At 49.1% G+C, this 25921-nt stretch overlaps 1 protein-coding gene across 2 annotated transcripts in view; it reads left to right on the top strand.

Annotated features, from left to right (window-relative positions):
- The first annotated feature begins 3117 nt into the window (after positions 1-3117).
- LOC137349094 (ubiquitin carboxyl-terminal hydrolase CYLD-like) overlaps positions 3118-25921 on the top strand; it is a 53615-nt gene continuing 30811 nt past the window's right edge. The window contains exons 1-5 of one of the 2 annotated variants that reach the window (XM_068014428.1): positions 3118-3239; positions 4848-5294; positions 15649-15951; positions 18836-18941; positions 20026-20112. In XM_068014428.1, coding sequence (XP_067870529.1) covers positions 4848-5294; positions 15649-15951; positions 18836-18941; positions 20026-20112 — 943 coding nt within the window. In that variant the 5' untranslated portion in view covers positions 3118-3239. Of the gene's footprint in view, positions 3240-3583; positions 3688-4847; positions 5295-15648; positions 15952-18835; positions 18942-20025; positions 20113-25921 lie in introns of those variants that run through there. The other variant, XM_068014429.1, reaches the window with a different exon arrangement.

Genomic DNA, 25921 nt, shown 5'->3' with positions numbered 1-25921 from the left:
GTCTGTAACTCACTCCCGGGTATCTGTTATTCTGTATATAAACCACCCGAACCCCTCGATTAGATTCCAGTCTGTAACTCACTCCCGGGTATCTGTTATTCTATATATAAACCACCCGAACCCCTCGATTAGATTCCAGTCTGTAACTCACTCCCGGGTATCTGTTATTCTATATATAAACCACCCGAACCCCTCGATTAGATTCCAGTCTGTAACTCACTCCCGGGTATCTGTTATTCTATATATAAACCACCCGAACCCCTCGATTAGATTCCAGTCTGTAACTCACTCCAGGATGTCTGTTATTCTATATATAAACCACCCGAAACCCTCGATTAGATTCCAGTCTGTAACTCACTCCCGGGTATCTGTTATTCTGTATATAAACCACCCGAACCCCTCGATTAGATTCCAGTCTGTCACTCACTCCCGGGTATCTGTTATTCTGTATATAAACCACCCGAACCCCTCGATTAGATTCCAGTCTGTAACTCACTCCCGGGTATCTGTTATTCTGTATATAAACCACCCGAACCCCTCGATTAGATTCCAGTCTGTAACTCACTCCCGGGTATCTGTTATTCTATATATAAACCACCCGAACCCCTCGATTAGATTCCAGTCTGTAACTCACTCCCGGGTATCTGTTATTCTATATATAAACCACCCGAACCCCTCGATTAGATTCCAGTCTGTAACTCACTCCCGGGTATCTGTTATTCTATATATAAACCACCCGAACCCCTCGATTAGATTCCAGTCTGTAACTCACTCCAGGATGTCTGTTATTCTATATATAAACCACCCGAAACCCTCGATTAGATTCCAGTCTGTAACTCACTCCCGGGTATCTGTTATTCTGTATATAAACCACCCGAACCCCTCGATTAGATTCCAGTCTGTAACTCACTCCCGGGTATCTGTTATTCTGTAGATAAACCACCCGAACCCCTCGATTAGATTCCAGTCTGTAACTCACTCCCGGGTATCTGTTATTCTATGTATAAACCACCCGAACCCCTCAATTAGATTCCAGTCTGTAACTCACTCCCCGGTATCTGTTATTCTATATATAAACCACCCGAACCCCTCGATTAGATTCCAGTCTGTAACTCACTCCAGGATATCTGTTATTCTATATATAAACCACCCGAAACCCTCGATTAGATTCCAGTCTGTAACTCACTCCCGGGTATCTGTTATTCTATATTTAAACCACCCAAACACCTCGATTAGATTCCAGTCTGTAACTCACTCCCGGGTATCTGTTATTCTATATACAAACCACCCGAACCCCTCGATTAGATTCCAGTCTGTAACTCACTCCCCGGTATCTGTTATTCTATATATAAACCACCCGAACCCCTCGATTAGATTCCAGTCTGTCACTCACTCCCGGGTATCCTTTATTCTGTATATAAACCACCCGAACCCCTCGATTAGATTCCAGTCTGTAATTCACTCCCGAGTATCTGGTATTCTGTATATAAACCACCCGAACCCCTCGATTAGATTCCAGTCTGTAACTCACTCCCGGGTATCTGTTATTCTATATATAAACCACCCGAACCCCTCGATTAGGTTCCAGTCTGTAACTCACTCCCGGGTATCTGTAATTCTATATATAAACCACCCGAACCCTCGATTAGATTCCAGTCTGTAACTCACTCCCGGGTATCTGTTATTCTATATATAAACCACCAGAACACCTCGATTAGAATCTAGAAATGCTGGATTCACTCAGCAGGTCTGGCAGCATCTGTGGAAAGAGAAGCAGAGTTAACGTTTCGGGTCAGTGACCCTTCTTCGGAACTGACAAATATTAGAAAAGTCACAGATTATAAACAAGTGAGGTGGGGGTTGGGCAAGAGATAACCAAGGAGAAGGTGCAGATTGGACCAGGCCACATAGCTGACCAAAAGGTCACGGAGCAAAGGCAAACAATATGTTAATGGTGTGTTGAAAGACAAAGCATTAGTACAGAATAGGTGTGAATATACTGAATATTGAACATCAGCAAGTGCAAACCTGAAGAAAAACAACCTGAAAAAAACAGTGGGTAAGCAAACTGAACAAACTAAGATGAAATGAAATAAATGCAAAAAAAGATTGTAAAAAATGTAAAAAGGAATGCAAAAAAAAAAAGGAAGAAAAAATAACTAAAAATGACTAAAAATGAAAGTAAAGTGGGGGGCTGTCATGCTCTGAAATTATTGAACTCAATGTTCAGTCCGGCAGGCAGTAGTGTGCCTAATCGGTAGATGAGATGCTCGAGGAACTTTTTACATTTTTTACAATCTTTTTTTGCATTTATTTCATTTCATCTTAGTTTGTTCAGTTTGCTTACCCACTGTTTTTTTCAGGTTGTTTTTCTTCAGGTTTGCACTTGCTGATGTTCAATATTCAGTATATTCACACCTATTCTGTACTAATGCTTTGTCTTTCAACACACCATTAACATATTGTTTGCCTTTGCTCCGTGACCTTTTGGTCAGCTATGTGGCCTGGTCCAATCTGCACCTTCTCCTTTGTTATCTCTTGCCCAACCCCCACCTCACTTGTTTATAATCTGTGACTTTTCTAATATTTGTCAGTTCCGAAGAAGGGTCACTGACCCGAAACGTTAACTCTGCTTCTCTTTCCACAGATGCTGCCAGACCTGCTGAGTGAATCCAGCATTTCTTGTTTTTGTTTCAGATTTCCAGCATCCGCAGTATTTTGCTTTTATTCGATTCGAATCTAGCCTGTCATCCATTCATTCAATTTCCAAAGAGTTGATTTCAAATTTTACATTTTGACATCGATGTGAGTCAGAAATTTTGCAGGGTTGAACAGTAAGTCAATTAGACGCTGCAGTTTGAACGACGGACGCGTTGCCGTTTAATTTCCCTGCGCTTTGTAATTTATCCGGCGTCAGCTGGCTGCCCCTTTAAGGTATTTCCCCCATCGTCTGCTCGGGGATTTCCAGTTGTGTGATGACGTATGCATGCCCCGCCCAGCGCGCTGCTATTGGTCAGGGTGGTCGCCTCCCCTGTTGCTGATTGGTGCAGGGCACGTCAACCGACCTGTGGGCGGGATCCTGGCGCTTCCGCGTTGCCACCTTGGCCACGCCCCCTATCCACTTGCTGAGCGTTTGACTGGAAGTTTGAAGTCTCTTGTTCTTCTTTGATGAGAGGGTGTTTGTGTGATGGTTGCAGTCCAGACGGGATAGACAGAGAGGTGGCTGCAAGTATTGCAGGGTAAGGAGTTGGGTCGGGGGTGGCAAGGAGGGCACCAGAGGCGACCCAGCCAGTGCTGTGGTCTGGGGACCTGGAAAAGGAAGAAGGGGTTCAGGGCAGGGGAGAGCGGGTGACTGACTCCCTGTCTGCCCTCTTCCCTGAGCAGCTAATGTGAACAGTTTTCAGTTCTCCTCTGTTGCTCTCTCTCGCTGGATTGGTGCTGAGTGCTATGGAGGAGAGCGGTGTGGAGAGGAAGTGTCTCGTCTGCTGGACCCTCCTCTTGTGTGTGTGTGGGGGTGGGGCGAGCATTGTCGAGACACGGGAGGTTTGATTTGGAGCAAGTGAATTTAAACAGGGGTTTATACCCACGTTCGGCGTGGTTCCAGCCAGGGCTCTTAATTCTGCCGTTCGAGTGGCCCAGGCACTCGGGCAGTGTGCTAAATGAGCTGATCCCAGCTGCAAACTGGAGGTACGGGGGCTGTGAATGAGCTGCGCCCTCCCTTGGGCTATAGCGAGGGGGTTAAAAATCGAGGATTGCACAACAACCGCTTGTATTTATATAGCGCCTGTTGACACTGTAAAAACGTCCCAAGGTGCTTCACAGGAGCGATTATCAAACAGAGTTTGACACCTGAGCCACACAGGGCGGGTGATCGCAAGCTCGGTCACAGAGGTAGGACTGAAGGTGTGCCTTAAAGGCAGAAAGAGAGGCGGACTGTCTGAACAGGCTGTGGTTGTTTTCCCGAACGAAAGAGAGGGTTAAAGGTGACCCCATAGAGGGCTTTGAAATTGTGAAATGGCTCGAAAGGCTAGACGTAGAGAGGATGTTTAAAAAATGCCCTTGACATCAGAGTGGCTTGCTGGGCCATTTCAGAGGGCAGGTTAGAGTCAACCACATTGCTGTGGGTCTGGAGTCACATGTAGGCCAGACCGAGTAAGGATGGCAGATTTCCTTCCCTAAAGGACATTTGTGAACCAGATGGGTTTTTACAATAATTGCTGATCGCCTCATGACACCAGCTTTCAATTCTGGATTTTCAAGACTTAAATTTCATGAATTAATTGGATTTGAATTCCAGCAGCTGCCAAGGTGGGAATTGAGCCCACGTCCCGGGGCATTGGCCTTTGGATTACTAGTCCAGTGACTTGACCACTGCACCATCTCCGCTTGTGGCCTACAGATGTAAATGTAGACTCTGGTAAATTCAATAGGTAATTCAGGAGAGACATCTTTACCCAGAATGTGGTGAGAATGTGGAACTCACTACCACAGGGAGTGGTTGAGGTGCATAAACACCAGCATAGACTGAATGGCCTGTGTTTTTTCTTTGTAATCCAGTGAATTCTGGGTCGTTGGCGGGGTAGTGATACTGGTCAGTCGATAACAGGATCGACAGGCTCCTCACGGTCGAACATCTTCCTTGCCCTCACTGTCTGGGCTGGTGTGCAGGGAACGGGACCAGTTAGGCGAGGTGCTGGTGGGGCACCAGCATGAGGGGAGGGAAGGAGCAGAGGGAGGAATGACGGGTGAGGAGGGGATGAAGGGGCAGCGGTGAGGGAGGAGGGAAGAAAAAAGAAATGGGGCACTGTTTTGAAATCAAGACTCTGATGGCTGCTTTCCATTTTAAGATGGAGGCCCGGGGAAGCGGCACGAGACTAGCAGGCCCACTCTACATCCTGGCCAAGCATCCCGCCAGGTCGCAGGTCGCCAGGGGCAGCCTGCTGACGGCAGCTGGAGAACAGGCCCGGCCGCCCCGCGAAGCGAACAGGAAGGGCCAGCTGCACCTCAGGGCCCTCGAGTCGGGGGAGGCCCTGCTGGTGGAGGAGAGGGAGGTGAGGCAGCTGGACCGGGCGACCTTCGACCTGCTGCTAGCGGTGACTGACCCGCAAGAGAGGCTGGAGCTGGCCTTCAGTGGGCCGCGGCTGGCCTGGGTCAACAGGCTGCAGCCAGGGTCGAAGGTCCGCGTGCGGATCTCCTCATTCTCGGAGGAGAAGGCCCCGGGAGTTGTCCGTTACCGAGGGTCCATCGGGACACCCAAGCAGCCTTCTGCGACCTACTTTGGCATTGAGCTTCAGGTAATTGAGGCTTCATTATCCATCAATTAGGCTTTGCTTTCCTGGAAAGGGGGGGACAGTGAGTCACCAGTCAGTGTACAGATCTCACCCTAAACAGAGAGGGACTGAGAGACACCAGTCAGTGTACAGATATCACCATGAGAGAGGGACGGAGAGTCACCAGTCAGTGTACAGATATCACCCTGAGAGACACCAGTCAGTGTACAGATATCACCCTGAGAGAGGGGGACTGAGAGACACCAGTCAGTGTACAGATATTACCGTGAGAGAGGGTCTGAGAGATACCAGTCAGTGTACAGATATCACCATGAGAGAGGGACTGAGAGTCACCAGTCAGTGTACAGATATCTCCCTGAGAGAGAGGGCTGAGAGACACCAGTCAGTGTACAGATATCACCCTGAGAGAGAGGGACTGAGAGACACCAGTCAGTGTACAGATATCACCCCGAGAGAGAGGGACTGAGAGACACCAGCCAGTGTACAGATATCTCCCTGAGAGGGAGGGGACTGAGAGACACCAGTCAGTGTACGGATATCACCCCGAGAGAGAGGGACTGAGAGACACCAGCCAGTGTACAGATATCTCCCTGAGAGGGAGGGGACTGAGAGACACCAGTCAGTGTACAGATATCACCCCGAGAGAGAGGGACTGAGAGACACCAGCCAGTGTACAGATATCTCCCTGAGAGGGAGGGGACTGAGAGACACCAGTCAGTGTACGGATATCACCCCGAGAGAGAGGGACTGAGAGACACCAGTCAGTGTACGGATATCACCCCGAGAGAGAGGGACTGAGAGACACCAGCCAGTGTACAGATATCTCCCTGAGAGGGAGGGGACTGAGAGACACCAGTCAGTGTACGGATATCACCCTGAGAGAGAGGGCTGAGAGACACCAGTCAGTGTACAGATATCTTCCTGAGAGGGAGGGGACTGAGAGACACCAGTCAGTGTACAGATATCTCCCTGAGAGAGAGGAACTGAGAGACACCAGTCAGTGTACAGAAATCACCCTGAGAGACACCAGTCAGTGCACAGATATCTCCCTGAGAGAGAGGGACTGAGAGACACCAGTCACTGTACAGATATCTCCCTGAGAGAGAGGGGACTGAGAGACACCAGTCAGTGTACAGATATCACCCTGACAGAGAGGGACAGAAGACACCAGTCAGTGCACAGATATCACCCTGAGAGAGAGGGGACTGAGAGACACCAGTCTGTGTACTGATATCACCCTTAGGGAGAGGGACTGAGAGACACTAGTTAGTGTACAGATATCTCCCTGAGAGACAGGGTCTGAGAGATACCAGTCAGTGTACAGATGTCACCCTGAGAGAGAGGGGACTGAGAGACACCAGTAGACAGATATCTCCCTGAGAGAGGGTGGAATGGGAGTCACCAGTCAGTGCACAGATATCTCCCTGGGAGGGAGGGGACTGAGAGACACCAGTCAGTGTACAGATATCTCCCTGATAGAGGGGAACTGAGAGACACCAGTCAGTGGGCAGATATCTCCCTGAGGGAGAGGGCTGAGAGACACCAGTCAGTGTACAGAAATCACACAGAGGGAGAGGGACTGAGAGACACCAGTCAGTGTACAGATATCTCCCTGAGAGAGAGGGACTGAGAGACACCAGTCAGTGCACAGATATCTGCCTGAGGGAAAGGGACTGTGAGACACCAGTCAGTGTACAGATATCTCCCTGAGAGAGAGGGGACTGAGAGACACCAGTCAGTGTACAGATATCACCCTGAGAGAGAGGGACTGAGAGACACCAGTCAGTGTACAGATATCACCCTGAGAGAGAGGGACTGAGAGACACCAGTCAGTGTACAGATATCAACCTGAGAGAGAGGGACTGAGAGACACCAGTCAGTGTACAGATATCACCCTCAGAGAGAGGGACTGAGAGACACCAGTCAGTGTACAGATATCTCCCTGAGAGAGAGGGCTGAGAGACACCAGTCAGTGTACAGAAATCACACTGAGGGAGAGGGACTGAGAGACACCAGTCAGTGCACAGATATCACCCTGAGAGAGAGGGACTGAGAGACACCAGTCAGTGTACAGATATCAACCTGAGAGAGAGGGACTGAGAGACACCAGTCAGTGGGCAGATATCTCCCTGAGAGAGAGGGACTGAGAGACACCAGTCAGTGTATAGATATCACCCTGAGAGAGAGGGACTGAGAGACACCAGTCAGTGTACAGATATCTCCCTGAGAGAGGGACTGAGAGACACCAGTCAGTGCACAGATATCTCCCTGAGAGAGAGGGACTGAGAGACACCAGTCAGTATACAAATATCTCCCTGAGAGAGAGGGACTGAGAGACACCAGTCAGTGTATAGATATCACCCTGAGAGAGAGGGACTGAGAGACACCAGTCAGTGTACAGATATCTCCCTGAGAGAGAGGGCTGAGAGACACCAGTCAGTGTACAGATATCTCCCTGAGAGAGAGGAACTGAGAGACACCAGTCAGTGGGCAGATATCTCCCTGTGAGAGAGTGCTGAGAGACACCAGTCAGTGTACAGAAATCACACTGAGGGAGAGGGACTGAAAGACACCAGTCAGTGCACAGATATCACCCTGAGAGAGAGGGACTGAGAGACACCAGTCAGTGGGCAGATATCTCCCTGAGAGAGAGGGACTGAGAGACACCAGTCAGTATACAAATATCTCCCTGAGAGAGAGGGACTGAGAGACACCAGTCAGTGTACAGATATCAACCTGAGAGAGAGGGACTGAGAGACACCAGTCAGTGGGCAGATATCTCCCTGAGAGAGAGGGACTGAGAGACACCAGTCAGTGTATAGATATCACCCTGAGAGAGAGGGACTGAGAGACACCAGTCAGTGTACAGATATCTCCCTGAGAGAGGGACTGAGAGACACCAGTCAGTGTACAGATATCTCCCTGAGAGAGAGGGACTGAGAGACACCAGTCAGTATACAAATATCTCCCTGAGAGAGAGGGACTGAGAGACACCAGTCAGTGGGCAGATATCACCCTGAGAGAGAGGGACTGAGAGACACCAGTCAGTGTACAGATATCTCCCTGAGAGAGAGGAACTGAGAGACACCAGTCAGTGGGCAGATATCTCCCTGAGAGAGAGGGGACTGAGAGACACTACTTAGTGTACAGATATCTCCCTGAGAGAGAAGGACTGAGAGATACCAGTCAGTGTACAGATATCACCCTGAGAGAGGGACTGAAAGACACCAGTCAGTGTACAGATATCACCCTGAGAGAGGGACTGAAAGACACCAGTCAGTGTACAGATATCTCCCTGAGAGAGAGGGACTGAGAGACACTACTTAGTGTACAGATATCTCCCTGAGAGAGAGGGGAATGGGAGTCATGAGTCAGTGTACAGATATATCCCTGAGAGGGAGGGGATTGAGAGACACCAGTCAGTGTATAGATATCTCCCTGATAGAGGGGAACTGAGAGACTCCAGTCAGTGGGCAGATATCTCCCTGAGAGAGAGGGCTGAGAGACACCAGTCAGTGCACAGATATCACCCTGAGAGAGTGGGAATGAGAGACACCAGTCAGTGTACAGATATCTCCCCGAGAGGGAGGGGACTGAGAGACACCAGTCAGTGGACAGATATATCCCTGAGCGAGAGGGGACTGAGACACACCAGTCAGTGCACAGATATCTCCCTGAGAGAGAGGGACTAAGAGATACCAGTCAGTGTACAGATATCACCCTGAGAGAGAGGGGACTGAGAGACACCAGTGGACAGATATCTCCCTGAGAGAGGGGGGAATGGGAGTCACCAGTCAGTGTACAGATATCTCCCTGAGAGGGAGGGGACTGAGAGACACCTGTCAGTGTACAGATATCACCCAGAGAGAGAGGGACTGAGAGACACCAGTCAGTGTACAGAAATCACACTGAGGGAGAGGGACTGAGAGACACCAGTCACTGCACAGAAATCATCCTGAGAGACACCAGTCAGTGCACAGAGAGCTCCCTGAGAGAGAGGAAGTGAGAGACACCAGTCAGTGTACAGATATCTCTCTGAGAGAGAGGGGACTGAGAGACACCAGTCAGTGGGCAGATATCTCCCTGAGGGAGAGGGCTGAGAGACACCAGTCAGTGTACAGACATCACACTGAGGGAGAGGGACTGAGAGACACCAGTCAGTGTACAGATATCTCCCTGAGAGAGAGGGACTGAGAGACACCAGTCAGTGCACAGATATCTCCATGAGGGAAAGGGACTGTGAGACACCAGTTAGTGTACAGATATCTCCCTGAAAGAGAGGGGACTGAGAGACACCAGTCAGTGTACAGATATCACCCTGAGAGAGAGGGACTGAGTGACACCAGTCAGTGTACAGATATCACCCTGAGAGAGAGGGACTGAGAGACACCAGTCAGTGTACAGATATCTCCCTGATAGAAGGGAACAGAGAGACACCAGTCAGTATACAAATATCTCCCTGAGAGAGAGGGACTGAGAGACACCAGTCAGTGTACAGATATCAACCTGAGAGAGAGGGACTGAGAGACACCAGTCAGTGGGCAGATATCTCCCTGAGAGAGAGGGACTGAGAGACACCAGTCAGTGTATAGATATCACCCTGAGAGAGAGGGACTGAGAGACACCAGTCAGTGTACAGATATCTCCCTGAGAGAGGGACTGAGAGACACCAGTCAGTGTACAGATATCTCCCTGAGAGAGAGGGACTGAGAGACACCAGTCAGTATACAAATATCTCCCTGAGAGAGAGGGACTGAGAGACACCAGTCAGTGGGCAGATATCACCCTGAGAGAGAGGGACTGAGAGACACCAGTCAGTGTACAGATATCTCCCTGAGAGAGAGGAACTGAGAGACACCAGTCAGTGGGCAGATATCTCCCTGAGAGAGAGTGCTGAGAGACACCAGTCAGTGTACAGAAATCACACTGAGGGAGAGGGACTGAAAGACACCAGTCAGTGCACAGATATCACCCTGAGAGAGAGGGACTGAGAGACACCAGTCAGTGTATAGATATCACCCTGAGAGAGAGGGACTGAGAGACACCAGTCAGTGTACAGATATCACCCTGAGAGAGAGGGGATTGAGAGACACTACTTAGTGTACAGATATCTCCCTGAGAGAGAAGGACTGAGAGATACCAGTCAGTGTACAGATATCACCCTGAGAGAGGGACTGAAAGACACCAGTCAGTGTACAGATATCACCCTGAGAGAGGGACTGAAAGACACCAGTCAGTGTACAGATATCTCCCTGAGAGAGAGGGACTGAGAGACACTACTTAGTGTACAGATATCTCCCTGAAAGAGAGGGGAATGGGAGTCATGAGTCAGTGTACAGATATATCCCTGAGAGGGAGGGGATTGAGAGACACCAGTCAGTGTATAGATATCTCCCTGATAGAGGGGAACTGAGAGACTCCAGTCAGTGGGCAGATATCTCCCTGAGAGAGAGGGCTGAGAGACACCAGTCAGTGCACAGATATCACCCTGAGAGAGTGGGAATGAGAGACACCAGTCAGTGTACAGATATCTCCCCGAGAGGGAGGGGACTGAGAGACACCAGTCAGTGGACAGATATATCCCTGAGCGAGAGGGGACTGAGACACACCAGTCAGTGCACAGATATCTCCCTGAGAGAGAGGGACTAAGAGATACCAGTCAGTGTACAGATATCACCCTGAGAGAGAGGGGACTGAGAGACACCAGTGGACAGATATCTCCCTGAGAGAGGGGGGAATGGGAGTCACCAGTCAGTGTACAGATATCTCCCTGAGAGGGAGGGGACTGAGAGACACCTGTCAGTGTACAGATATCACCCAGAGAGAGAGGGACTGAGAGACACCAGTCAGTGTACAGAAATCACACTGAGGGAGAGGGACTGAGAGACACCAGTCACTGCACAGAAATCATCCTGAGAGACACCAGTCAGTGCACAGATAGCTCCCTGAGAGAGAGGAAGTGAGAGACACCAGTCAGTGTACAGATATCTCTCTGAGAGAGAGGGGACTGAGAGACACCAGTCAGTGGGCAGATATCTCCCTGAGGGAGAGGGCTGAGAGACACCAGTCAGTGTACAGACATCACACTGAGGGAGAGGGACTGAGAGACACCAGTCAGTGTACAGATATCTCCCTGAGAGAGAGGGACTGAGAGACACCAGTCAGTGCACAGATATCTCCATGAGGGAAAGGGACTGTGAGACACCAGTTAGTGTACAGATATCTCCCTGAAAGAGAGGGGACTGAGAGACACCAGTCAGTGTACAGATATCACCCTGAGAGAGAGGGACTGAGTGACACCAGTCAGTGTACAGATATCACCCTGAGAGAGAGGGACTGAGAGACACCAGTCAGTGTACAGATATCTCCCTGATAGAAGGGAACAGAGAGACACCAGTCAGTATACAAATATCTCCCTGAGAGAGAGGGACTGAGAGACACCAGTCAGTGTACAGATATCAACCTGAGAGAGAGGGACTGAGAGACACCAGTCAGTGGGCAGATATCTCCCTGAGAGAGAGGGACTGAGAGACACCAGTCAGTGTATAGATATCACCCTGAGAGAGAGGGACTGAGAGACACCAGTCAGTGTACAGATATCTCCCTGAGAGAGGGACTGAGAGACACCAGTCAGTGTACAGATATCTCCCTGAGAGAGAGGGACTGAGAGACACCAGTCAGTATACAAATATCTCCCTGAGAGAGAGGGACTGAGAGACACCAGTCAGTGGGCAGATATCACCCTGAGAGAGAGGGACTGAGAGACACCAGTCAGTGTACAGATATCTCCCTGAGAGAGAGGAACTGAGAGACACCAGTCAGTGGGCAGATATCTCCCTGAGAGAGAGTGCTGAGAGACACCAGTCAGTGTACAGAAATCACACTGAGGGAGAGGGACTGAAAGACACCAGTCAGTGCACAGATATCACCCTGAGAGAGAGGGACTGAGAGACACCAGTCAGTGTATAGATATCACCCTGAGAGAGAGGGACTGAGAGACACCAGTCAGTGTACAGATATCACCCTGAGAGAGAGGGGATTGAGAGACACTACTTAGTGTACAGATATCTCCCTGAGAGAGAAGGACTGAGAGATACCAGTCAGTGTACAGATATCACCCTGAGAGAGGGACTGAAAGACACCAGTCAGTGTACAGATATCACCCTGAGAGAGGGACTGAAAGACACCAGTCAGTGTACAGATATCTCCCTGAGAGAGAGGGACTGAGAGACACTACTTAGTGTACAGATATCTCCCTGAAAGAGAGGGGAATGGGAGTCATGAGTCAGTGTACAGATATATCCCTGAGAGGGAGGGGATTGAGAGACACCAGTCAGTGTATAGATATCTCCCTGATAGAGGGGAACTGAGAGACTCCAGTCAGTGGGCAGATATCTCCCTGAGAGAGAGGGCTGAGAGACACCAGTCAGTGCACAGATATCACCCTGAGAGAGTGGGAATGAGAGACACCAGTCAGTGTACAGATATCTCCCCGAGAGGGAGGGGACTGAGAGACACCAGTCAGTGGACAGATATATCCCTGAGCGAGAGGGGACTGAGACACACCAGTCAGTGCACAGATATCTCCCTGAGAGAGAGGGACTAAGAGATACCAGTCAGTGTACAGATATCACCCTGAGAGAGAGGGGACTGAGAGACACCAGTGGACAGATATCTCCCTGAGAGAGGGGGGAATGGGAGTCACCAGTCAGTGTACAGATATCTCCCTGAGAGGGAGGGGACTGAGAGACACCTGTCAGTGTACAGATATCACCCAGAGAGAGAGGGACTGAGAGACACCAGTCAGTGTACAGAAATCACACTGAGGGAGAGGGACTGAGAGACACCAGTCACTGCACAGAAATCATCCTGAGAGACACCAGTCAGTGCACAGATAGCTCCCTGAGAGAGAGGAAGTGAGAGACACCAGTCAGTGTACAGATATCTCTCTGAGAGAGAGGGGACTGAGAGACACCAGTCAGTGGGCAGATATCTCCCTGAGGGAGAGGGCTGAGAGACACCAGTCAGTGTACAGACATCACACTGAGGGAGAGGGACTGAGAGACACCAGTCAGTGTACAGATATCTCCCTGAGAGAGAGGGACTGAGAGACACCAGTCAGTGCACAGATATCTCCATGAGGGAAAGGGACTGTGAGACACCAGTTAGTGTACAGATATCTCCCTGAAAGAGAGGGGACTGAGAGACACCAGTCAGTGTACAGATATCACCCTGAGAGAGAGGGACTGAGAGACACCAGTCAGTGTACAGATATCTCCCTGATAGAAGGGAACAGAGAGACACCAGTCAGTGGGCAGATATCTCCCTGAGAGAGAGGGCTGAGAGACACCAGTCAGTGTACAGAAATCACACTGAGGGAGAGGGACTGAGAGACACCAGTCAGTGCACAGATATCACCCTGAGAGAGAGGGACTGAGAGACACCAGTCAGTGCACAGATATCACCCTGAGAGAGAGGGACTGAGAGACACCAGTCATTGTACAGATATCTCCCTGAGAGAGAGGGACTGAGAGACACCAGTCAGTGCACAGATATCTCCCTGAGGGAAAGGGACTGTGAGACACCAGTCAGTGTCCAGATATCTCCCTGAGAGAGAGGGGGACTGAGAGACACCAGTCAGTGTACAGATATCACCCTGAGAGAGAGGGACTGAGAGACACCAGTCAGTGTACAGATATCAACCTGAGAGAGAGGGACTGAGAGACACCAGTCAGTGTACAGATATTACCCTGAGAGAGAGGGACTGAGAGACACCAGTCAGTGTACAGATATCTCCCTGATAGAGGGGAACAGAGAGACACCAGTCAGTGGGCAGATATCTCCCTGAGAGAGAGGGCTGAGAGACACCAGTCAGTGTACAGAAATCACACTGAGGGAGAGGGACTGAGAGACACCAGTCAGTGCACAGATATCACCCTGAGAGAGAGGGACTGAGAGACACCAGTCAGTGGGCAGATATCTCCCTGAGAGAGGGCTGAGAGACACCAGTCAGTGCACAGATATCTCCCTGAGGGAAAGGGACTGAGAGACACCAGTCAGTGCACAGATATCACCCTGAGAGAGAGGGACTGAGAGACACCAGTCAGTGTACAGATGTCACCCTGAGAGAGAGGGACTGAGAGAGACCAGTCAGTGTACAGATATCTCCCTGAGAGAGAGGAACTGAGAGACTCCAGTCAGTGGGCTGATATCTCCTTGAGAGAGAGGGACTGAGAGACACCAGTCAGTGTTTACAGATATCACCCTGAGAGAGAGGGACTGAGAGACACCAGTCAGTGCACTGATATCACCCTGAGAGAGGGACTGAAAGACACCAGTCAGTGTGCAGATATCTCCCTGAGAGAGAGGGACTGAGAGACACTACTTAGTGTACAGATATCTCCCTGAGAGAGAGGGACTGAGAGACACTACTTAGTGTACAGATATCTCCCTGAGAGAGAGGGGTCTGAGAGACACCAGTCAGTGTACAGATATCACCCTGTGAGAGAGGGGTCTGAGAGACACCAGTAGACAGATATCTCCCTGAGAGAGGGGGGAATGGGAGTCACCAGTCAGTGTACAGATATCTCCCTGAGAGAGAGGGGACTGAGAGACACCAGTCAGTGTACAGATATCACCCTGAGAGAGAGGGACTGAGAGACAGCAGTCAGTGTACAGAAATCACACTGAGGGAGAGGGACTGAGAGACACCAGTCAGTGTACAGAAATCACCCTGAGAGACACCAGTCAGTGCACAGATATCACCCTGAGAGAGAGGGACTGAGAGACACCAGTCAGTGTACAGATCTCACCCTGAGAGAGAGGGACTGAGAAACACCAGTCAGTGTACAGATATCTCCCTGAGGGAGAGGGGACTGAGAGACACCAGTCAGTGTACAGATATCACCCTGAGAGAGAGGGACTGAGTGACTCCAGTCAGTGTACAGAAATCACCCTGAGAGAGAGGGACTGAGAGACGCCAGTCAGTGTACAGATATCACCCTGAGGGAGAGGGGACTGAGAGACACCAGTCAGTGGGCAGATTTCTCCCTGAGAGAGGGGGAATGGGAGTCACCAGTCAGTGTACAGATATCACCATGAGGGCGTGGGTACTGAGAGACACCAGTCAGTGTACAGATATCATCCTGAGGGAGAGAGGACCGAGAGACACCAGTCAGTGTACAGATATCACCCTGAGGGAGAGGGGACTAAGAGACACCAGTCAGTGTACAGATATCACCCTGAGGGAGAGGGTACTGAGAGACACCAGTTTGGAATACATTTATAACCTGGAAATTAGTTTGCATTCTTGCACATTTCCGACTCAGCCTGAATTGATCCCTGATCTGTCTTGCAGGGCTGGGCTTCGAGCAAGGGCTTCACGGACGGGCTCATCCACGGGAAACGTTTATTCAGCTGCCTCGAGAACGGTGGCGTCTTCGTCCCTGCCTCCAGGCTCGAGCCGGCAGATGTGGCCTGGCCCAGAGGGCAGACCGAGGAAGCTCAGCTGCGAGGCGACAGGGAGAGACGAGGGCGTGTCCTCGAGGTCGGCAGCAGGGTCGTCTTCTGGCAGGACGGCAGCCTGCAGTTCGGGAACGTCAGGTACTGCGAGGCCTTTCCGGGGAAGGCCGAGAGCGGCATCGCCGTGGGAGTCCAGCTGGTAAGCGTGCGTCAGGGGCACTCACAGGCAGCAGGATCTGCTGACTCGCCAATTGGTTCGAATTTACAACACAGGACCAGGCCATTCGGCCTTCGTGGTCCGTGCCAGTGTTTATGATCCACAGAGGAGTCCTCGATCTCGTCCTCCTCTCCCCCACCCCCCCCCCCTCCCCAATCAGCATGAGGGAGAGGGTACTGAGAGACACCAGTCAGTGTACAGATATCATCCTGAGGGAGAGAGGACCGAGAGACACCAGTCTATCCCTTTGTCCTGATGTGTTTATCCAGATTCCCCTTAAATGCATCAATGCTCTTTGCCTCAACCCACTCCCTGCAGTCGCGAGTTCCACATTCCTGATGCTCTCTGGGTAAAGCCATTTCTCCGGTATTCCCAGTCGGATTTGTCAGCGACGAGCTCAGAATCGTGGCCCCTCATTGTCTCCCCTGCTAGCGACCACCTCTCCTCTGCGCCCAGCCGATCGAAGCCCTTCAGAATTTTCAAAACCTCTATCAGAAAATTGCCCTCGCCTGTTCAGTCTTTCGTGCAACGTTTGGGTTCTGCCATCATCCCCTCCTCATCACCTTTTTTATGCGCCTTCTCCGAGCTCTCTCTCCTTTTTGTAATCCGGCGACCAGAGCTGTGCACAGTCGTCCCCAGTGTGGTTTGACACAGGTTTGATTCCTCCCTTCTCTGCTTGTGAATTCCACGCCTCTCGAAATAAACACCTCTTCTCTTTGCCAGTCCCTCGGGAACGAGGAGGACTTTCTTCTCCAGGGTTGTGGATGCTCTGGTGACTGAATAGTCCCGTTCTGGGTCCGCGCACTCTGCCGCAGCTGGGGGCAGGTGGTGTTTGGTGAGGCGGGTGAATGGGATGCTCGAATTTCCGAACGCTCCTTCCGCTGTTTGGACTTGGTCGCTGGGCACGTCGACGTCGTTCGAACTGGCTGGCACTGTGGCGGATGCTTCTTGGTCATTTCAGGCAGTCATGGGCAAGACATTCCCACGAATTGGTGGAGATGTCACGTTTTTTTTTCAGGGAGGTTTTAAGGAAATCCCTGTGGCACAGCCTCTAGCTGTGATGGCGCTCAGTGGATATTTGGGAGTCTTGTGTCAGGCACGCGGACGACGTGGCCCGCCCTACGTAACTGTCTCGCCGTGACCAGAGTCTCGCTACTGGGGGTGTTGGCCTTGTGTGAAATTCAGTCCATTGTTGGCTCCTTTTGTGGTATTTCGAACCTGCATCACTGTATCCAATGATGTGTGACTCACAACCCCGAGATCCCAATCAGACTCTGACACTCAAGACGTATATGGCCTCTTTATTCGTCTGACCAGAATGGACCACCTCCCACTTAGGGCCATGGAGTCAATAATGGCACAAGAGGAGGCCATTCGGCCCGTCAAGCCCCTGCCGGCTCACCGTAGAGCCGTGCAGTCAGTTCCATTCCCGGCCCGAGCGCCGCAGCCCTGCAAGTTTATTTTCTTCAACTGCCCATCTGATTTCCTTTCGAAATCATTGGTCATCTCCGCTTCCAACACCCTCGTGGACAGTGGGTTCCAGGTCATTACCAACCCCTGCGTTAAAAAAGATCCTTCCCCACATTCCCCCGGAATCTTTTGCCCAAAGCCTTCAATCTGTGTCCCCGAGTCCTTGTGCGATTTGTTTTTCCTTGTCTAACTGAACTAAGCTTGTCATAATCTTGGACACCTGGATCAAATCACCCCTCAATCTCCAGGGAGAACAACCCCAGCGTTTCCAAGTAACCTGGGAACTAAAATCCCCCATCCCTGGACAGTGATATTACACACAGTGAGGGTGGGATTGGAGAGTGATATTACACACAGTGAGGGGGGGGGGATTGGAGAGTGATATTACACACAGTGAGGGGGGGATTGGAGAGTGATATTACACACAGTGGGGGGGGGGGGATTGGAGAGTGATATTACACACAGTGAGGGGGGGATTGGAGAGTGATATTACACACAGTGAGGGGTGGGGGGGGATTGGAGAGTGATATTACACACAGTGAGGGGGGGGGGGATTGGAGAGTGATATTACACACAGTGAGGGGGGGGGATTGGAGAGTGATATTACACACAGTGAGGGGGGGGGATTGGAGAGTGATATTACACACAGTGAGGGGGGGGGATTGGAGAGTGATATTACACACAGTGAGGGGGGGGGATTGGAGAGTGATATTACACACAGTGAGGGTGGGATTGGAGAGTGATATTACACACAGTGAGGGGAGGATTGGAGAGTGATATTACACACAGTGACGGGGGGGGATTGGAGAGTGATATTACACACAGTGAGGGGGGGATTGGAGAGTGATATTACACACAGTGAGGGGGGGATTGGAGAGTGATATTACACACAGTGAGGGGGGGGAGGATTGGAGAGTGATATTACACACAGTGAGGGGGGGGGATTGGAGAGTGATATTACACACAGTGAGGGGGGGATTGGAGAGTGATATTACACACAGTGAGGGGGGGATTGGAGAGTGATATTACACACAGTGAGGGGGGGGGATTGGAGAGTGATATTACACACAGTGAGGGGGGGTTTGGAGAGTGATATTACACACAGTGAGGGGGGGGATTGGAGATTGATATTACACACAGTGAGGGGGGGGATTGGAGAGTGATATTACACACAGTGAGGGGGGGGGGATTGGAGAGTGATATTACACACAGTGAGGGGGGGATTAGAGAGTGATATTACACACAGTGAGGGGGGGATTGGAGAGTGATATTACACACAGTGAGGGGGGGATTGGAGAGTGATATTACACACAGTGAGTGTAAGTTGAGGAGTGATGGCGCAGAATGAGTGTGTTGTTTTACTTTGACATGTTTTTTTTTCTCTCTCCTGGACTAGGATAACCCTGTTGGATGTTGGGATGGAAGGTTCAAAGGTCGACAGTTGTGTACGTTTACTGACCGTGAACATGGGATACTGCTGCCACTTCATGATGTGCATCTCGGTAAGGCCTTCTCCACCGTCTCTTACAAAGATCCCTAATTGGGGAATGTGCAGTTTGAGAAGGGATTGGCTTAAACGTGTATCCTCTCACCTCCCGATTGCCTTATGCGGAGACCATAAGGGTTTCCTTGTGTGATTGCTGCACTCCCCTGTTTACAATCTCCACGTTTTTGAACCCAGATACCGAGTCTTGACAGGATTTGGCACTGGCCCATTCCTGTTCCCACTTCTACCCTTCCCCCAAAGTCTTTCCAAGCAAGAATTTCTTTTAAATGGTCAGGGGCAGGCACCCAGGTTGAATTGAACCCCTCTCCCCCTCCCCCCCTCTCCCCCCCTCTCCCCCCTCTCCCCCTCCACGACCCCCTCCCATCACTTTCAGAGTCAGGCCAAAACATTCCCGAATTTGGGTTTCTGACTGAGAGCTGTCATTGGGTTATAAATGACCCCTCCCCCAGTGCCCCAGATGTTCAGCAGGGTCAGGGATAAATATTGGCCCTGGGACACGATGGAGACCTCCCCTGCTGCTCTTTGAGATAGTGGTCATGGGATCTTTTATGTTCACCTGAGATGGCAGACAGGGGCCCTTGGAGACATGTCTCGCCTGAAAGACGGCATCTCTCAGTGCAGCACTTTTTCAGTACTGACCCACCGGCAGTGCAGCACTCCCTCGGTACTGACCCACCGGCAGTGCAGCACTCCCTCAGTACTGACCCACCGGCAGTGCAGCACTCCCTCAGTACTGACCCACCGGCAGTGCAGCACTCCCTCAGTACTGACCCACCGACAGTGCAGCACTCCCTCAGTCCTGCCCCTCCGACAGTGCGGTGCTCCCTCAGTACTACACTAGGTGTGCGGCCCTGGATTGTGGGGTTCGACTCTCTGGAACAGGGACTCAAACCCAGGAACTTCTGACTCAGAGGCGAGTATGAGAGGAACCAATCGAATTTGAACCTGGACCAGAGTGTGGTGGTTGGGTGAGAGGTGGGGAGGGGGACAGTAAGCTAGCTTAACAATTTTTTTAAAGTTTTGATCTGTTGCCTGTGTTGTGTCCTTCTTCCATGTACTGACGTCCTGTGCTGCTCCAGTGCCTCCCAACTCCGAACAATGGTCAAGTGAGATTATCTTCACGTCCCGGGGTGGAACTGAAAGGGAAGCACGGAGCAAACCAAACGGTAGGTACATCAGGAGCCATATGAGCTGCAACCATGTTGGAGTGGAGATCAATATGTTCACCATAAACTCTTATTTGATGAACCCCTTCCCCGACTCCTGCAAATTGTGGCCAATTCCAGACTCCCACGTTTCAGGAAGGATGTCAAGGCAGAGGGAGAGGGTGCAGAGGTAATTTACTGGATTAGCTACTGGGGATGAAGGGCTTAAGCAGAGGCTCTACGGAAACTGTGTTTGTGCTCCTTCGGGCAGATACGTTTAAGTGGGGAGGTGATAGAGATGTTCAAAATCCTGAAGGGTTTAGATAGAGTAGATAGTGAGAAACTACCTCCACTGGCCTGAAGGCCCAGAACCAGCGGACACAGATTTTGAGATAATTAGCAAAGGAACCAGAGTGGAAATGAGTGATTTATTTTTTACACATTGAGTTGTTGTGATCTGGAATGCGCTGCCTGAAAGGGCCATGGAAGCATAACAAGAACCAATCAGACCGATTTTTTTTTGAGTTTAACAAAGAAACTGGTTAACTTTATTGTGCCGAAACAGAACTAATGAAAATTATAAACTACGTGCCAACTTTCACACATACATACACACACTCACTCTAGAGGTTTACAAACACACTGGAGGTTACAGAGTGGGGAAAGGTCAATTGGTTGAGTTAGAGTCCATGGAAAAAAAGTATACAGTCTGTGGGGTTTGGTGATTCAGCTGGCTTCCAGCTGAATTTGGCGGTCCTGAGGCTTTTAGTTTGAAGAGGGAGATAACTGTTTCGATGGGTCTCTTGGAGACAGCCTTGCAGATGATTTACTCCATCGGGGTTTCTGATTGCAGCTGGAGTATGTAAAGGTGCTCAGTCAACAGGTAGAGTTCGAAGCTTGTAGGCTGAAATGGAGATAGAGAGAAAGAGAGAGAGAGAAAGACCCCAACTTGAGTCTGTACGTGTCAGAGTCCAGAAGCTTCGCCTTGCTACTGCAGAGAAACGCGAGATTAAAACCACAGATGGGGAGAGGCTGGTTGACTATCATGTGACAAGTGATTCAAACATGGTAGCAGTGTTTCTTGGTAAAAAGAACAGGTAGTTCCCTTAAATTTCCAGGATCTTTGTTCTTGCTGAGTTGCGCAGCCATTTCGTCTCCACCTCACAGGCCTTACAATGTAGTGTTGCAAATTAGGTGACCATCCTAAGCTGTCAGCAAAAATCATCCTTCATCTGTCCTCTCTTAAATGTCTTCAAAAAATATAAACTCGGTCAATGGATGAAAGAAAATTATCATTCAACAAGCAAGTTGGCGTGACAGTAAGTGCATAAGCCTGAAGAGAAACATCAAGATTCCAGAGCAGGGTAGTGACTTGGGTACAATCAAATTGTGTCAGGAAGGGACAGAGTGTTTAATGATGGTAACAGGACATTTGCAGCAGAGGCCACATCAGGGAAAAATAGTAAAAAGTTAAAATTAAAGATGCTATAATCTGAATGCACAAAGATTAATGTCACACATAGAGATACATAGGTTTGATCAGGTAGCCATTACAAGACGTGGTTGCAAGGTGACGAAGGCTGGGAACTAAATATTCCAAGATACTTGACTTTTAGAAAAGACAGACAAAATGGCAAAGGAGTGGAGTAACCCTGATCATAAAGGATGAGCTATAGACAGTAGAGAGAAAGGATCTGAGGCCAGAAAATCAGGATGTAAAATCACTATGGTTTAAGCTAAGAGACAGCAAAGGGTAGAAAACTCTAGTGGGAGCGGTTTATAGGCCCCTCCGCCAACAGTAATCATAGAGTTGGACAGAATATCAAATAGCAAATTAGAGGAGTATGGAACAAGGCTAATGCAACAATCCTTGGAGACTTTAATCCTCATATAGACTGTATAAACCAAATTGGCAAAAGTAGCTTGGAGGATCATGGAATACATTTGCCAGAACAATATGTTAAGGAACCAACTAGGGAACGGGCTATTTTATATCTAGTATTGTGTAATGAGAAAGGGTTAATTAGTAACCTTATAGTAAAGGAACCTTTGGGGAAGAGCGATCATAATATAGAATTCATATTAATTTTGTGAGTGATGTGGTTAAGGACAAAACGAGGGTTGTAAATTTAAACAAAGCCAGTTTTTTTTCTATTCGTTCATGGGATGTGGGTGTTGCTGGCAAGGCCAGCATTTATTGCCCATCCCTAATTGCCCTTGAGAAGGTGGTGGTGACCTGCCTTCTTGAACCACTGCAGTCCTTATGGTGTAGGTAAACCCACGGGGTTGTGAAGGAGGGAGTTCCAAGATTTCAACCCAGAGAAGGGAAATCCGATGCCTAGGCCAGTGCCATGTTGTCCTTGTTTTACTTTTTATGACTTTTCCTTAGTGATTTGATACAACTGAGTGCCTTTCCAGACCATTTTAGAGGACAATTAAGAGTCCACCACACTGCTGTGGGCCTGGAGTCACATGTAGGCCAGACTGGGTAAAGATGGCAGATGTCCTTCCCTAAAGGACAATCGTGTAGAGATGGGTTTTTAACAACAGTCCTGCAGTTTCATGGTCACCAGTACTAAGACCAGCTTTAATTCCAGATTTATTCAATAATTGAATTTAAATTCCCCCAGCTGCCGTGTTGGGATTTGAACTCATGTCTCCAGAGCATTAGTCCAGACCTCTAGGTTATTAGTCCAGTAACATTAGCTGAGGTGGATTGCGAAATTAGATCAAAAGATATGGCGACAGTTGATAAACAATGGCAAATATTTAATGAAATAATAGGGCGGCACAGTGGCGCAGTGGTTAGCACCGCAGCCTCACGGCTCCAGGGACCCGGGTTCAATTTTGGGTACTGCCTGTGTGGTGTTTGCAAGTTCTCTCTCTGGGTTTTCGTCGGGTGCTCCGGTTTCCTCCCACAGCCAAAGACTTGCAGGTGATAGGTAAATTGGCCATTGTAAATTGCCCCTAGTGGAGGTAGGTGGTAGGGAATATGGGATTACTGGAGGGTTAGTATAAATGGGTGGTTGTTGGTCGGCACAGACTCGGTGGGCCGAAGGGCCTGTTTCAGTGCTGTATCTCTTTTTAAAAAAAAAAATTCTCACTGAAGTGTAGATTCCCTTTGAGGAATAACGACTCCACTGGAAAAGTGGTACAAGCATGGCTAACTAGAGAAATTAAGAACCGTATTAGATTTTTTAAAAAACCTAACCATATTGCTAAAGAGAATAGTAAGCCTGAGGATTGGAAGGTTTTAAATATCAACAAAGGATGACCGAGAAAGTGGTAGCAGGGAAAAATAGAATGAGAGTAGACACATAGAAACAGATGGTAAGAGCTTCCACAGGTATGAAAAAAGTAGGAGAGTAGCAAAAGTAAATGTGGGTAAATTACATACCGGAAATATTGGGGAACTAAAGGTCTAATGAGAGTGAGGAACTTAAATTAATATTCGTAAAGAAAAAGTACTGGAGAAATTCATGGGACTGTAAGCTGTCAAATCCCCAGGACCTGAGGGCGAACATCCGAGGGTTTAGGGGTGCAATGATAGTAAATGCATTGGTTTTGATCTTCCAGAATTCCCTAGATTCTGGAATGGTCCCCGAGAATTGGAAGTTAGCAAATGGACTGCTACTCACGAAAGGAGGGAGGGAGAAAACAGCGAACTACAGGCCAATTAACCCGATGCCAGTCGTCGGAAAAAGTGCTGGAATGCGTTATTAAGGATGCAAAAGCAGGGCACGTGGAAAATCACATGATGAAGGAGAGTCAGCACAGTTTTATGAAAGGGAAATTTTGTTTAACAAATCTATTAGAGTTTTTTTGAGGTCGTAACTAGCAGAGTAGACTAGGGGGAAGCAGTAGATGTAGTATATTTGGATTTTTAGAAAGCATTCAATAAGGTGCCGCACGAGAGGTTGTTACAAAAGATTAGGATTCATGGGATTGGGGGTAATATATTAGCATGGATTCAGGATTAGTTAACGGATAGAAAAGGGAGAATAGGAATAAATGGGTCATTTTTGGGATGGCAGGGTATATTAGAATTAGAACATTACAGCACAGTACAGGCCCTTCGGCCCTCGATGTTGCGCCGACCTGTGAAACCATCTGACCTACACTATTCCATTTTCATCCATATGTCTATCCAATGACCACTTAAATGCCCTTAAAGTTGGCGAGTCTACTACTGCTGCAGGCAGGGCGTTCCACGCCCCTACTACTCTCTGAGTAAAGAAACTACCTCTAACATCTGTCCTATATCTATCACCCCTCAACTTAAAGCTATGTCCCCTCGTGTTTGCCATCACCATCCGAGGAAAAAGACTCTCACTATCCACCCTATCTAACCCTCTAATTATCTTATATGTCTCTATTAAGTCACCTCTCCTCCTCCTTCTCTCCAACGAAAACAACCTCAAGTCCCTCAGCCTTTCCTCGTAAGACCTTCCCTCCATACCAGGCAACATCCTAGTAAATCTCCTCTGCACCCTTTCCAAAGCTTCCACATCCTTCCTATAATGCGGTGACCAGAACTGCACGCAATACTCCAGGTGCGGTCTCACCACAGTTTTGTACAGCTGCAGCATGACCTCGTGGCTCCGAAACTCGATCCCCCTACTAATAAAAGCTAACACACCATATGCCTTCTTAACAGCCCTATTAACCTGGGTAGCAACTTTCAGGGATTTATGTACCTGGACACCAAGATCTCTCTGTTCATCTACACTACCAAGAATCTTCCCATTAGCCCAGTATTCTGCAATCCTGTTACTCCTTCCGAAGTGAATCACCTCACACTTTTCCGCATTAAACTCCATTTGCCATCTCTCAGCCCAGCTCTGCAGCCTATCTATGTCCCTCTGTACCCTACAACATCCTTCGGCACTATCCACAACTCCACCGACCTTAGTGTCATCCACAAATTTACTAACCCACCCTTCTACACCCTCATCCAGGTCATTTATAAAAATGACAAACAGCAGTGGCCCCAAAACAGATCCTTGCGGTACACCACTAGTAACTAAACTCCAGGATGAACTTTTGCCATCAACCACCACCCTCTGTCTTCTTTCAGCTAGCCAATTTCTGATCCAAAGCTCTAAATCACCTTCAACCCCATACTTCCGTATTTTCTGCAATAGCCTACCGTGGGGAACCTTATCAAATGCCTTACTGAAATCCATATACACCACATCCACTGCTTTACCCTCATCCACCTGTTTGGTCACCTTCTCGAAAAACTCAATAAGGTTTGTGAGGCACGACCTACCCTTCACAAAACTGTGCTGACTATCGCTAATGAACTTATTCTTTTCAAGATGATTATAAATCCTGTCTCTTATAACCTTTTCCAACATTTTACCCACAACCGAAGTAAGGCTCACAGGTCTATAATTACCAGGGCTGTCTCTACTCCCCTTCTTGAACAAGGGGACAACATTTGCTATCCTCCAGTCTTCCAGCACTATTCCTGTCGACAATGACGACATAAAGATCAAGGACAAAGGCTCTGCAATCTCCTCCCTGGCTTCCCAGAGAATCCTAGGATAAATCCCATCTGGCCCAGGGGACTTATCTATTTTCACACTTTCCAAAATTGCTAACACCTCCTCCTTGTGAACCTCAATCCCATCTAGCCTAGTAGTCTGAATCTCAGTATTCTCCTCGACAACATTTTCTTTCTCTACTGTAAATACTGACGCAAAATATTCATTTAACACTTCCCCTATCTCCTCTGATTCCACACTACTATCCTTGATTGGCCCTAATCTAACTCTAGTCATTCTTTTATTCCTATGGAATGCCACAAGGATCAAAACGTGGGCCT

The sequence above is a fragment of the Heterodontus francisci genome, chromosome 34 (genome assembly GCF_036365525.1).
Source record: "Heterodontus francisci isolate sHetFra1 chromosome 34, sHetFra1.hap1, whole genome shotgun sequence".
Taxonomy (NCBI): domain Eukaryota; kingdom Metazoa; phylum Chordata; class Chondrichthyes; order Heterodontiformes; family Heterodontidae; genus Heterodontus; species Heterodontus francisci.
Note: the sequence above shows the minus strand (reverse complement) of the source record. Positions and strands in the feature narration are given on the sequence as shown.